Below are 15,085 nucleotides of genomic sequence, written 5' to 3'. Positions count from 1 at the left end.
TTAGGGAACCTGCCCTGTTGTGTTTTGTCTCCTTGAATATACTGAGCATTTTGAAGATGATATAAAAGCAAATGTACTTTAAAGCATTTTGAAATAGAAAATGTTGGTTGTAAGACAGAAGATGCATTACTGGCAAAGTGTATTGTATATTCCTATACAGTTAAACAGTGCAGGAACCTCATTTTGGCAAGGACTGTGAATATCTGGGACATAAAGACATACTTACAATATTGTTGTGGCGAGGAGAGGCAAAAGGAGGCTGAAAGGAGGCTGGGGCCCCTGTTAGCTGGCAGATTCACAGGTTAATTAGAATTGAGTTCAGGTTTTAGGCCAATTATAACAGGTTTCAAACCGATTTCCTTCGTTTCTCCACCTGTCATGTACACAAGTGCTCGGTTAGCCACTTAGCATGGTAAGTGCATGCAATCCTCCCTGTTACAGCCTGTGCAGTTGTGCTGTGCAGTGTGGGCAGGACAATTCCCAGATGCAGACCTTTCCCCCTGGCAGCAGCTCCTTGCTGGGGTGAGCTCTGCAGGGCGAGCCAGCGGAGCCCAGGGGCTGGGGACAGCCTTGTGCTGAGAGGGGCTGCTGGGCTGCAGGGTTCCCCACCCCACTTCTCTGATCCCTTCTCTCTCACAGGCAGGAATGGCATCTCCTGAAAACCCCGAGCAGTTGATCATTGCCCTGGAGCCCGAGGCTGCCTCTATCTACTGCCGAAAGCTGCGCCTGCACCAGATGATAGACCTGAGTAATAGGGCACCTGTCAATGGCTACAGCCCGAGTGACACTATTGGAACTGGATTTACACAGGGTACTTCTGTTCATTCACTTTGCAGATTCTCGTTGCTTTGTCCCCCAGCTGGGGAGCTGGTTTCTCACCTTTTCTTGTTGTCTTTGTTCCCTTGAAATGTTTCAGGCTGGCATCAGTTTGTTTTAAAAACTGTTTTGCTGCTTACCATAGTTAGACTTGTTTATATGTTGAGCCAGCAGACATCACAGAATTATTTGGGTTGGTTGGAAAGAAACTCAAAAATCATCTAGTTCCAGCTCTCTGCCATGGGCCCAGGTTGCTCCGACCTGGCCTCGGACACTTCTAGGGATGGGGCAGCCACAGCTTCTCTGGGCACCCCTCACCACCCTCACAGGGAACAATTTCTTCCAAATATACACTTGAATTTTATGCAGGTAGCTTCTTTGTCTTGCCTTTATTTGGATGTTATAGGAGTTTTTTAGTATTTTCACACCAGTATTTTTCTGCCTTAATTTAAGTTAGTACTTCATGTTGGATCATTTTTTTAGTTTAATTTGTTGGAAGCAATTATGTGTTTGATTATCTGCATTATTGAGGCAGTGCTAAATAACTGGATCTGCAATGAAACTATTAGTCTGAGGTGTTCCCAAGTATTGGCAGATGCTTTTTGATGTCATCTTTATATGAAATATCATTAATGACTTTCAACACTCAGTGGAACACATGGCATTGGAATGTAGCAATGAATTTATCTGCATGTTGAAGAGCAAGTGGATGATGCACTTCTGATTTATTGAGCTGGGATCTGTTGCTACTGGCGCTGTTTGAAGGGGAGGGTCAGAGATTGGAGCCCTGTAAGTCACTTGAAGGAAGATCCTTCATCACCAGATTTTTTTGAGCTTGGCAGCCTACTGAAACTGGAGGCAAAAAGAGGAAACCAAAAAGGAAAATGGCCTGCAGCAGTAAGATCTGATAGCTGCTTAATGTGCATATTTCTCTGTACCTCTGTGAATTGTAACAGTAGCCCTGATACTGATGGTAGTGTGACAGTCTATCCTAGAAGGAGTTTCTCAGAAGAGTCTGTGTTTTATCACATTTGCTAGGCCAAAACAGTAGAGGCAAGTGGGAGGTTAAGCTAGTAGAGCTATTCCTGCACTTACCAGAACATTTTTTTTTTTAGTTAGGCAGAGTGACTACATCATTCTCTCCAATCCATGGCTCTCCCAGCCAGCACTTGTCAGATGTGTTCAGTGTTTGGAGGCCCACGCAGAGTACAGGACACAATCTGTTTTCAGGATTCTGTCCCTTCAGGGCCCCTTGGCTTCTGTCCCCCTCATTCGTGCCCTGAAATGTTCCAGCTCCATGTGATGTTACATGAGCTCACTTTCAGACAACACAGGGATTTGCTTGTAGGAAAATAATAAAGGAGTTTAGCTGGTAGAGGTTTTGAACCTGGCCAGAATCTGGCAGATCATGGATTTCTGCTAATGGGCTTTTTCTTGGGTGGGGGTACCACTCTCATTCTTGACTTTGTATGGTAAAAAGCTATTGGGGATGAGAAAGGTTTCATGTCAAAATTAATGAAAACAAAGTTTGGAGTGAATTAATTTGGGGTTGGAATTAAAATTTCATAAAGGCATGGCAAGCACCCAAGACAAGCTGAGAACAGATTAAGGAGAAAAACCCTTTAAATATAAACAGAGAGAAGCACTCCAAGGACCATATTATTGCTGTGAAGTCAAAACAGAAATTTTAGTGTTCATAGTAGCAAGGATAAGCTTGCTTCAGTTGTAGTTAAAGACTGGCTCTTGTGTTCACTTCTAGCCCACTGGAGAGAATGAAAGGATTGCCATTGATTTCTGTGAGCTTGTCAGGCCCTCACTTGGACCTAGTTCTTGTTCTGCCATGGAATTCTTCATCTGAGCTCTCCCTGTGCTGCCCAGTCCCTGAACTGGGGCTGGGGCAGCTTCTCTGCATTGTGCAGCCTTCTTGGGGAGGGTGCAGGAGCAAGTGGAGGTGATGCTCTATTTTCTGATGACAGGCACTACAGAAATAGGAAGCAAAGTGCATTCTGTGATTTGCATGCTGGTATTTTCAGAAAGAATTTATACTCATGACAGGCTGCCTCTCTTGTAGTGTTTTATGAAGTGCCTTTGAAGGTGAGTGATGATAACACAAGGAATGTAGGATTTTTTGATCGTTCAGTTATGGAGGTTGATTTAGAGGCATAAATAGCAGAGGTTCTCACTACTCTGCTTTCTCTTGACAGACTGTTCTGCATCTTTTAAATGTCTAAGTAGCAGTTAAATCTTGTAAGTTAATGGGTTGTTACAATAGTCTTGCAAGATTGCACTTAATTTTAAATTGGTGTATATTTTAAATATTGTGAAGGTCAGCCCTGGTGGTCACTGTGTCCTTAAGATTAATTCTAATTCTTACTTGTCCTTAAGATAATTCTGAATAATCTGAGCAGGAGTGCTTCTGGCTGCTTTTTTTGGGGTAGACTGACATCCTGAGAGGCTGGGGAGGCGTATTTGCCTGAGCACTCAAAATGAGCAGTGGCTTTTGGAAATGTGGGAATGTTCTCCCATCCCGGGTGATGGGGGGTTTGTCTGGGTGTGGGCTGGGGCTGCCACCTGCTGGTGGTGGAGGCTGCTGTGAGCACGGCTGGCTGCTGTGAGCACAGCTGGCTGCTAGCCTCCTACCCTGCTGCCAGCACACACTTAGCAAGCCAGAGTGTATTGAAAAACCGCAAGTCAGACGTGTTCATAGCTTTCTTATGATTAGATTGTTACTATATATCATTAGTTTGCACTATTTATGTTAGGTAATTCATATAGATTAAAAGACAGTAAGTATATATAACAATATCAAGGAAGATCAGGGTGGCTGTAAACCATTTTTCCTTCTTTCCAGGAATGACATTCGAACGTTCCTGGTCCCAGTGCAATCATTTTTGTATATTTGTTAAGAAGGGATACATACAGATCTGTCAGCCTGCTTGCACTTGTTTCCTGTAGTTTTTGATTCTATTTCTTCATGCTTTTTAAAACTCAATAACTTTTTTTTTCTGTCAATCACTAGGGAAGGAGCACGTGCGCCGGAACCGGCAGAGCCGAACCTTCATGGTGGAAAATGTCATAGGAGAGATCTGGTCTGAGCTGGAGGAAGGTACTGTCCTTTCTTCAGCAAACTTTGCTCTCACTGGTTTTGTGTTGCAGGCAAATATTGTGTTTCCCACAAAGGTGCTGTGCACTGCATTGTTCTCACAGTGGTTATAAAGGGAAAAAGGAAAAAACCACAAGTTCACGTGCTGCTCTTGGTTACAAGTGCTGAATTGCAATTCTGTATGCTCTAGCATAATAAGATCTATTAATGAGATGGTGGAAAGCCATGCAACTGGAATATTTTCCTCAGAACAGGCTTTGTAAATATGATATAATATTTGGTAGCCCACTAGGATGTACACCAGCAGCATGAGCAGTTCCACTTTTCAGCTGTGCTACATTAATAGCCTTTGACATCTGACTTTGATATTTGTTATCAATCATTGTGTTGTAATTACTAGCAAAGATCAGGTCTTCAGCATGGCCATTGCTGGCTGTCTGTAGACCCTTATCTCCCTTATCTGATGCCCTCAGGAGCTCTCACTGCAATGAGCTGCTGTGCTCATAGTGGTATAAATGGCTAAATGGCCCTGGCCTGTCCCCTTGGCATTCCAGGTGATCGGTACATCGTGGTTGACAGCGGAGGAGGCACAGTGGACATGACTGTCCATCAGATCAGGCTCCCTGAAGGACATCTGAAGGAGCTCTACAAAGCAACAGGTATTCACAGAGTTCACAGAATTACTACGTTGGAAGAGACCTTAAGATCGAGTCCAACCTATGCCCTAACACCTCATGTAATGTCACTTCCACTGCTTGCTTTGTGTAATTAGATGGTGTATTACATATTTATGTAATGTTTTGGCTTGTCAGTGAAGGAAATGTGTGCCTTTATTGCATTTTACTGACAGTTCTTCCTGAAATGAGACCAGCACACAAAATTAGTATAACCCAGTGTGGCATTCACGTTCTCTGAACTGAGAGAGACATAATGCTCTCTCCCAGGATTTTTCCTGAGAAAGGCAGTGAGAAACCTCGGAGAAGAGAAGACAATTCTTACCTCTATTCACTGCTCCTCTTGTTTTGCACCTGTGGAATGCCTTATGGAGATGGTTTACCGAAAGTGATTTGGTAATTGGACACCGGTGAAGGTTGTTTTGTTTCCTTGGCCAGTTGGGTCAAAGCTGTGTCCTGGCTGTCTCAGACAGTCATGGGTTTTCCTTTAGTATCTTTTGTATGGTATAGTATAGTATCTCTTCAGTGTAGTTTTAATATAGTATTAGTGTAATATAGTATAGCTTTAATAAAGCAATTGTTCTGCATTCTGAATCATGGAGTCAAAGCACGTTATTCCCTGGCTGGGCGATCGCCTGTTTCTACGATAACCCAGCTGCTGGTTGGCTGAATCACTCATGTATAGTGGTAGTGTTAGAGTGGCTGTGATGATACAGGAGTAACAGTGAGGCAAAGGTTAGATCTTGTTGTGTATTAGACCAACTGTTACATTTAGCAAAGATCCTCTTTTTGTGAATCTTCTCCTATGACAGTCCTGAGAGTGTTGTTCCGATGTGTATGTGGCCAACTCGAAATGTCATAGGAATATTAAAGAATATCCTGAATATTAAAGCTGTGTTTTGTCTGTGCTACAGGTGGCCCATACGGTTCCCTAGGTGTGGACTACGAGTTTGAGAAGCTGCTGTGTAAAATCTTTGGGGAAGATTTCATTGAGCAGTTTAAAATCAAGCGCCCTGCAGCCTGGGTGGATCTGATGATCGCGTTTGAGTCCCGCAAGCGGGCGGCAGCTCCTGACAGGACCAACCCCCTGAACATCACCCTGCCCTTCTCCTTCATTGACTACTACAAGAAGTTCCGAGGGCACAGTGTGGAGCATGCCTTGAGGAAAAGCAAGTGAGTAGACAAGCACATGGATGCAGAATTAACTACTGGTAGCAAAGACAAATAATTAAAATATCCTAATTAATTACACTAGAACTGAAAGGGAATAGTGTAGAAGTGTAGTGCAAGGATGAGAAAATGGGGTTGCTTCTGATGCAGTTTCCAAAATGAAAAGTTCTCATCAATTTCTTGCAAAAGCTTTTCTGTACAAGACTTGCACTTTTCAGATATTGCTTTCTATGACTTGTTAGGTCACCACTGCAATGCTTTCTTTGACTGTATATTGTGGATCTCTTGCATGTTAATTAGGAATGTCAGATCAAACACAGAATTTGTTGCCTAGAACCTTAATTTTTAGTGGCCTGGATCCTAAAAAAAAGTCCAAGATTGTAAGATGTGAAAATATGTTCATGGCTTGAGGGAAGTTATTAACAGTATCAGATCACTAGAGAAAACATACCCTACTGCATAAAGCTCTGTAAGACGAAGCATTCAGCTTTTGAAGTGATGGCAGGCTTTTGCTTCTTATAGTATTTAACAAGTTTGATAATTTGCTTGATAGGCAGGGAGACATAATCTCCTCCAGAGATCTTAATTAATGATTTTCAGTATCAAGAAGTCACTCTAAGTGACAAGGCTCTGGGCTGTTGTAGAAAAGGAAGTGAGCAGAAAGTAGAAATGGGCATTTTGCATCTCTTGAAGTTACATATTACGAAAAAACGGGAGTTTAATGAGAATGAGCAAGAGAGCCTTTGAATCTGGGACAGAGTGCTTGGGACCTGAGAGGGGAAGATCTCATATTTAGTACCTGTACCTTAATTTTTTAAACTAGCCAGTGTTGAATGTAGTATGCAGGCTGGAACTCCTGCATCTCTTTCAGAAGTTATTGGTAAATGTACGGGAAGCTTATGTGACTTGGAATCCAGCAAAAAGTTGCTTTCTAAATGAGACTGAGGTTCTGAAATCATTAAAAATTTCTGGAAATCCTCCTCCTCACGAGGCCATCTCCTTTTTGTTAGTAGTCTTAATGGTGAATCTTAGAGAAAATGATAGATGCTCCCTTTAGATGAAATGAAATTAATTGGATAACAGGATAGAGAGAGTAAAGGTTAACATATAATGTGCATGAATGTAAGGGAGATTACTGAGCTATACAGATGTGTGTGTCAGTGATAGAATAGCATAATGCCAGTGTTCACTTAATAAATGTTATGCCTCATTACAAATGCAATTCTCTGTTCTTACTCCTGAGGCTTCCCAACTTGCTTGTTTTCCTTGTGTGTTTCCAGTGGCCTTGGCAGGCCACTGCTATAATCTAAATGTTGCCCTTCTGGGGATGAATCAGTGCTGTTTCAGATGAGCGAGCACTGCATTGACTGCCAGCTGTTTCAGAGAGCAGTTGAGCATTGCTAATGCTGCAGAAGGCAATCAGGCAAAGAAAACAACAATTAGACAAGCCAAAATAATAATTCTCCCTTCAAGTTTTACATAACTGCAGTTGGTATGGGGCGAGGGTGAGGGTGGGGTGCTTTGTTCCAAGGAAAATGCATGCAGATTCTGTAAATTCATTAATTTATTTAATGCTGGTGGTTTCACAGCCCAGCTGCAATGCTTTAATGTTCTTTCTCACTGTTCCTTTGCAGTGTGGACTTTGTGAAGTGGTCCTCCCAGGGAATGCTGAGGATGAGCCCAGATGCAATGAATGCTCTTTTCAAACCTACAATTGACCAGATCGTTCAGCACCTGAGTACGTATCTGGATGTGGTTCTACTTCCTGCCTGAGCTCAAACTGAAACTTTGCTCACCCTTTTCAACCCAGTAACAACTCCTGGTATGCACCAGTTGTTGACAAGGAATTCAGTTCTGAAACTTGCAGCTCTCTACAAATCAACTAGGAAAATAATAAAAGTAAGGGATGTGTCCTGAGCACATACTCCTGCCTAGCTCTAGTGCTAGTTACTGAGTGTGATTCAGTTCTGTTACTGCCTAAGCTCCAATTACTCTATGCTTCCAGGGCTGCAAGCATTCAGAGGGCTGACATCCACTGGAAAACCCAGATCCTGCCTTTCTTTTTCCTGGTTCAGGCAACAACCAAATTATGCCAGAGTTGTATCTAGTTTCTGACTATTCCAGCTATTAAGACCTCCAATTCATTCCTCCCTAGTGGAAGGTCACATTTGTTCATGACCATCACTGACATCTCTAAAGCACAAATAGTAAATGATGCATCATGATAAAAGTACTTCCAGGCATGGCTTAAGCAGCAATGAATTTATTTGTCCAGTAATGGAAAGTGACATCTGCTTATTGGAAAAGTTACTATTTAAGGTCTTCCTAGCCAAAGATGAAATTAGTGTCGAGTATAATGTTTGTGGTGAGAAAAGTATTTCTTTCTACACATTACAAAGCACTGTTTGGAATAAATATCCAGCTTTGCTCATCATGTGTGAGGGATTATTAGCTAAATTTCAGAACTTAATAAGACAATAAGTGTAGAGCAGCTTATATGTGAGCAGAGAGGGAGGGAGGCACCTAGGACTGCAGCGGTTGTGACAGATAACTCACTTGTTTGAACTAAAAGTGAGCCTACAACTGCAGTGCATGGTTTTTTTGAAAGTAGATGTAGGCTTAAGCTAAGAAGGAAAATGTGTAAAAATGTAAAGAGGGATTATTTTGCAGATGGTATTTATTGTGGTTCTGCTAGGGTTAGAAATAATAAGTGAATTTGGAATGGAGTGATTTATCTGGAATGCAATTTATGTTCAGTTTTAAATGCCAATTTCAAAAATGTGGTTTGGTTTGAGGTGAGTGAATTCGTAGTGAAATACACTAGAGATAACAGATGTAGGACTGGTGCATGCTGAGGGGGTGGCAGTGTGGGCACAGACGTGGCAGTTTCAGATCATGTGCATGGAACACTCAGTACACTCAGACATTGCCATTTTCACTTGCACTGCCTTGTCAAAGTGGATTTTACTGGATGCTCTCTGTTTCTGCTCAGGTGAGGTGTTCGATAAGCCAGAGGTGACCAATGTGAAGTTCCTCTTCCTGGTGGGCGGCTTCGCTGAATCCCCCTTGCTGCAGCAAGCCGTGCAGAGCGCTTTTGGCTCCAGGTGCCGGGTGATCATTCCCCAGGATGTGGGGCTGACCATCCTCAAAGGAGCTGTTCTCTTTGGCCTCGACCCTGCGGTCATCAAGGTGCGGCGCTCCCCGCTGACCTACGGCGTGGGGGTGCTCAATCGCTTCGTGGAGGGCAAGCATCCCCCGGAGAAGCTGCTGGTCAAGGACGGCACGCGCTGGTGCACCGACGTCTTCGACAAGTTCATCTCAGCCGACCAGTCTGTAGCCCTGGGAGAGACTGTGACCCGCAGTTACACACCTGCCAAGCCTTCTCAGTTAGTGATAGTGATCAATATCTACAGCTCGGAGCAGGACAACGTCAGCTTCATCACCGAGCCTGGTGTGAAGAAGTGCGGCACGCTGCGCTTGGATCTCACGGGAACTGACGCCTCCGTGCCCAACCGGCGCGAGATCAAAACGCTGATGCAGTTTGGGGACACTGAAATCAAAGCCATGGCTGTTGATGTTGCCACCTCTAAAAGTGTCAAAGTCGGTATTGATTTCTTAAATTACTGACGGCCCTTTCCCCCGCCACAGCCTGTTTGTGAGACTGATCTTCCACTGTTCCGTTTTTTGACTTCTGTCTGTCATGTCATCACCGTGAATTTCAGCAGGCTACATGAGAACAGCTAGTAAGGTGGGGTGTGTTGTGTTTGTGTCCTTTGGTGACCAAGGACTGCATTTTGAAAAACCCTTAAAAAGTTTTAGGAGCAAAAGTTCCAGAGGTAGTAAAAGTTACCAAGTTACTCACGCATGCTTAAAGATCTACCTTTATAAAATAAACACTGATTATTGTTGGGTCCTGAAGGTTAGTTAAAAAAATACCAAGTTTTAATCTCTTTGCCTTGTTCTTCTTCCTCTTCCTCCTGAGAAAAACTCACTAACCCATGTGGCTGCTGTAGGGGATGTATCTGTGTGGGATATCTGTTTAAACAGCACCATCCTCTGGCAATGGGAACAAATTAGTAGCTTTATTGTATTCTTTTGATTTTTCCCAATGCTTTCAGAATTTAAAGTGCTGAAAATTAATGACTCAAAGAAATAGGATCTCAATTACTTAAATTCTGTGTAAAGAAAATCCCCAGAAATTCTTAAAATTATATTTAGGAAATACATATGTGTTTTGGGGGCCTAATATTGATTGCTCCAGGTTAAAAACAAGGCCTTTGTTGTCAGAGCTCTCAGAACAAGCTGTCAGATTAATTAGCTAGCATTACCCTCATTATACTTTGGAAAATAATATTAAGAACAAACCTATTTCTCTTTTGGGTCTTCTAAACTTATTTTTATTAGTCTCCATCTGAAACCACAGAATCACAGAGTAGTTAAGCTTGAAGGTGACATCCACTGACTGTCTGATAAAACCTCTCTTTCTAAGCAGTATCAGTCCGAACAAGTTTCTTTTTCCAATTTTATGGTCTCCAAAATGAAGATCCCTAAACTCCAGGCAACTTATTTGACAACCCTCACTGCAAAGGTTTTTTTCTTACGCTTAAAAGGAATTTATTGAGTTTAAATTTGTGCGTGTTGCCTCTTTCTTGCTCCTTCACTGGATACCTCTGAGAAGTCTGGCTCCATCCTCTTTCCTGTCTGCTCTCAGGCATTCCTAGCATCCCCTGAGCCTCCCTGCAGCTCTGACAGCCTCTCCTCACATGAAAGATCCCCCAGTCCCTTCTCCCGTTTGTGGCCCTTTGCTGGTCTCAGAGCTGTGTCTGTGTCTCTCGTGTCCTGGCACTCAGACATGGTCCCAGCAGGGCTGAATCAGGGAATGATCCCTTTCCTGCTCTGTTGGCAGTGCAGTTCCCAGTGCAGCCCAGAGGCTGCTGGCATCTCCCTGCAGGGGCACACTGCTGGCTCAGGCTCAGCCTGGCTCAGTGTCTGCCTGCCACGATGCCAGGGGTGTTGTGCTGCCAGGCTGCTCCCAGACAGATCCTCCTGGTGCACGGGCTCCTTCCTGCCCACGTTCAGGACTCTGCACTTGCCTTTGCTGAACTTCATGAGGTTCCTGTCTGCACATTTCTCAACATCCCTCTGACCCATCTGCTTTATCAAGCACTTCCTCAGGTGATTATATTTCTTTTCTTGTTCATTCCTGTGTTAAGATTTGGAAGCACAGCTAGATGATGGCTGTCCAGAAACATTTAAACAATTCACAAGAGACAAAACATTCAAATCTAAAATACCATAATACATTTTTTTGTAGGAAACATTTTAATTCAGTAAAATATATTGCTGGGTTCAGTTGAATGGCCAATGAAGTGGAAGGCAGAAGCCAATAGAATGAAACTATAAATAGCATTAAATAAAGCATCCCTTACCTGGCAGTGAGCACAGAGCTCTTGATGCAGGAGAAATGCACTGATGGCCATGGTAGCATCTTGTTTTCCAAATAATAACTTAAGTGGAAATGTTTCCTTAAGCATGCTCACCTGGCAAATTTCTTTTGCAACTAGAATAGTTTTTATTTTGCAAAATGCTACAGGAAGAAAACTTCTGAAGCTTACATTCTGCCATGAACTGACAACTTCAAATTCAAATCCTAATTCCACTCCAAATTAGCAGAGTGGTACAAACCTGTAGAATCACCCTAAAATGCTGACACTTCCCAGTGCATTTATACAGAGCTGCCTGATTACCTGCTGGAATTCATTGCATTTTCAAAACGTTGCAATGTTAATTATTAATCTAAACCTTCCTTTTTAAAAAGTTGAGCATGAGTTAAATCCATTACTGACACTTTTGGGAGATTAAAGCTTTAACAGTTATTTCATTAATTTATGTTCCAATCCTGCACTTAAACTTTCTGTGTTTATCCTGGAGTTTTGCCACAGTAGAGAGCTGGACAGCTGATCCACTGCATTTTGTCATTGAGTTTTCTGTGTCTCCTGCAGAATTCCCTGATTTAATGGGAAATGTGTTCTGCATTCAGCTTTAAAATAAATAAATAAAGGACTATGGAGAATGCTAGTCACAGTATCCTGCTGGATACTTTCTATAATTACAAAGTGTGCTTGCTCGCAGTCGATTTCCTGCTGCCTGCTAAATGCTTTAAAAGCTAAATGCTGGGATTTTTTTTTTGTGTGTGCTGCTTTCCATGGTTTACAAACAAGAGAAACTTTAAGATGAGTTATGAACAATATAATTTTATGTATATACAATATTTAAATATTGTACAGACTCTTTCTTTCTACAGTGCTATTTTCTTGTATAAAAATGCACTTTGCCTCTGTTGATTTCATTCAGCTGTTAATTTTAAATAACACAGTTTCTCAATCAGCTTCTGTAATTATAGGCTTTTAAAGATGGTAAGATATGAAATGTAAAAGGCCAATCTTTTAATAATAGGAAAGAGATGTTGGTGTGTCAGAGAATACAACATTCTTCCTGCAATGCAAGTCATACCAGCTAAGCACATCACACAAATGCAATAGTCTGTTGCTGGAGTTTTCATTTCTTTGTTTCAGATGGTGACCATTCCATCTCCAGCAATTCTTCATAATAATGGATGAATCCTCCTGTAAAACCAAAAATCAGATTGTAAAATCTGGGTATACAGCTTCTTCACTAGGTTTTGGGTTTTTAATAAGGATCTTCTCTAGTTTAAAAAACAACAACAACAACAAGTGAAAAACTACCTCCCAAAGCCAGGCAACACTCTTATATTGTAGCTGCAGGTAAGACACAGTCTGTCTACCACTTCCACCTGCCAAAAACCAAAATTCTTACAGAAAAATAGGCTTTGCTGTCTTTGCATGCTATGTTAAGCTGACTCTGTCCAGTTCTGCACAGATTTGTTTTCAGTGGCCTTAACACAGGATTTGGTTTAATAAATGGCTGCCACCCCCTGTCCCGCCTGCGAAGAGGTGACCTGCAAGATCAGGTGGCCCATGAGCTTTGTGCTGTTTCCAGCCTGTCTGCAGGGAAAGCTACAGGTGGATTCTGCAGTTCTTGTGAAGCACAGCTCCCTGCACAGCAGTGATTCTCTGCCTTTCTGATTCACCTTTTGTAAGATCCCATCTGGATCCAAGCAGGGGCTTGTTTCTGAAATCCCTTTAACTGTAAAACGTGGTTTACATATTTTTGCACTTCCTCCTTCAGTCTGGTGAGAACACTATCAAGCTTATCTTTGCAGAGCACTGAACTACTGAACAAACTCCCAGCTGTCCTTGTTGCCCTCTTTCAGAATGGAAAATTAGCTTGTCTCTCTAAGGAATTAGGATTGTTAAATAGAATATTATGCTGTGGTCTGTAGACAATAACCCAATTAAACAACTTTACATTTTAAGAGGCATGAGGATGCCCATTTCGATAAAAGATGTTAGGTTGTAAAATTTATATGAAATTCACTAGGAAATGAGGCATTTTTAGGATTGTAGTTGTGATACTTTTGCAGGACATTCCCCTGCAGAGCATTTTTTTGGTAGGGGTTTCAGATGACATTGTGCAACTTAGTGTTGGAAAGACAACAAGGCCAGCTATCCATAGGGAAAGCAGAAGGTCTTGGCAGGAGTTTTGCTGTAAGCAGCAATTTGCAAGTTTGGGTCCAAGTTACTGAACTCTAGGCTGAAGTTTAGCAGCTAATTGTGATGGAATGGTTAATTGTGCTAGAATATGATAAATGTGCAGTGGTGGTTAGGACAGTTTTCAGTGGTATGAGTATACCAATATTCGTATACAGGAGTTTTAATGCATTATTATGAGAAGGCTAATTATATATTGCAGAGATTTAATAGCCAAGATAAGCTGCATACTTATGATATGAAGTGGCTTAAGCGGATGAATAGTATAAAAGTTGTTGGGCATAATGTCACAGTACTCACCTGCTTGAAATAGTCTTAAACTATATTATAAAACCAACCATTGTGGTCTTGTTCACCTCTGTGCAAGATAAATTCAGATTTCACTGATACTTGGAGCTGTTCACAACTTGTCTGGATTGTATCTTGAGTGTTCTTGTGTCTTCAATCATGTCAAATAAAATACCTTAAAACTAATTTCTCTTTTTGGGTGCTACTATTCTTATGAAAATGGCTATAAAAAGAAACCTAATTTATTATGAAAGTGAGGCAGGCCAAGTGGTTATGCTTGAATTTGGGTGCTCCTTTATGTGTGTGACTGAGCAGAAGTGACACCAGCCATCTGTATGGCTTTAGTTCCCTTGTGTGCCCAAGGTGGAGCTTCACTGCTGCTCGTGACTCAGCTTCCAGCAAAATTGGTGTAGCTCTCTGAGTAAGGTGTTTGTTTGTTGGAGTTCAGGCAGAAAGACTTTGGGCAATACCAAAAGCAGATCAGGTATTTTCTGTAATGATGCTCTCAGAGAGCCAGAAAATGAAATACAAAATCTGATATATCAAAGAGAGGTGTAATCCCTTAGTTCTTGTATTATTTTATTGTTAAAAATTCATTATCAGGCAAATAAGCTGGCCAATAACCAGGTATATTAGCATGAGAATGTGCCTATTTATAGATCTAGGGTTCAGTAAGGTCCAGCTGCACTGCAGAAACCTTTGCACAGCAGTTTGTGCAGTATTACATTTTTCTGCTAACAGCTGTAGGCCGTGTCCCTCCGAAATTCAGCAGTGTTGGCACAAGCTCTGGAGGTGATTCAGTGGCACAGGTGACCTTGGTCCATGATGCTGCAAAGATGCAGAGGGTGAACTGAGAGGCTTTAGCAGCCCCTACACCCAACTTCCACCTATTTGCTGCAATGAAGGTGTTTTACAAGTGCTTTATGACTATAATTATAAACACCATCCTAATAGGCTAGGTACTGTATTTAACTTGTAATGAACTTGATTTCGGCTAAACATTCAATTAATGTTAGTAGTACAATGGGAAATATAATTACAGTCTTCAGAGACACATTAGGAACCAAATTTTGCTTTCGGTGTTCTACCACACTGCTGAAGATTCCAGTGGAGTTTCATGTGTGTGCATTCAGAATTTGGTCCTTACTCTGGACTTTTCTAAATCTTAAGGCTTTCTCATAGGAGTGTGTTCAGATTTAAAGCTACAGCCCCATCTGGATAGAAGGGATTTTGTGTAAGTTGTTGGTTCTATGAAATCACATTAGTCCTTACTGAAATTTGCAGATTTTGTATTCCTGTGAATAGTTATGGAATAAAACAACTTGTAAAAGGGCCTCCCTGACAGCAGTGTCCAGCTCTCTGGCTAAGGGACAATGGATTCAGAATTCCTTTACTCCGTGCAA

The 15,085-nt window shown here is 41.9% G+C and overlaps 1 protein-coding gene across 2 annotated transcripts in view; it reads left to right on the top strand.

Moving 5' to 3' along the window:
- Nucleotides 1-13,868, top strand: part of HSPA12A (heat shock protein family A (Hsp70) member 12A) — a 41,548-nt gene extending 27,680 nt beyond the window's left edge. Inside the window, exons 7-12 of one of the 2 annotated variants that reach the window (XM_005428637.2) lie at nt 640-811; nt 3,836-3,922; nt 4,474-4,578; nt 5,508-5,766; nt 7,398-7,501; nt 8,756-13,868. In XM_005428637.2, the coding sequence (XP_005428694.1) occupies nt 640-811; nt 3,836-3,922; nt 4,474-4,578; nt 5,508-5,766; nt 7,398-7,501; nt 8,756-9,390 (1,362 nt within the window). In that variant the 3' untranslated portion in view covers nt 9,391-13,868. The remainder of the gene's footprint in view (nt 1-639; nt 812-3,835; nt 3,923-4,473; nt 4,579-5,507; nt 5,767-7,397; nt 7,502-8,755) is intronic. The other variant, XM_031063320.1, reaches the window with a different exon arrangement.
- Nucleotides 13,869-15,085: the final 1,217 nt, after the last annotated feature.

The sequence above is a fragment of the Geospiza fortis genome, unplaced genomic scaffold (assembly GCF_000277835.1).
Source record: "Geospiza fortis unplaced genomic scaffold, GeoFor_1.0 scaffold1303, whole genome shotgun sequence".
NCBI lineage: Eukaryota > Metazoa > Chordata > Aves > Passeriformes > Thraupidae > Geospiza > Geospiza fortis.
Note: the sequence above shows the minus strand (reverse complement) of the source record. Positions and strands in the feature narration are given on the sequence as shown.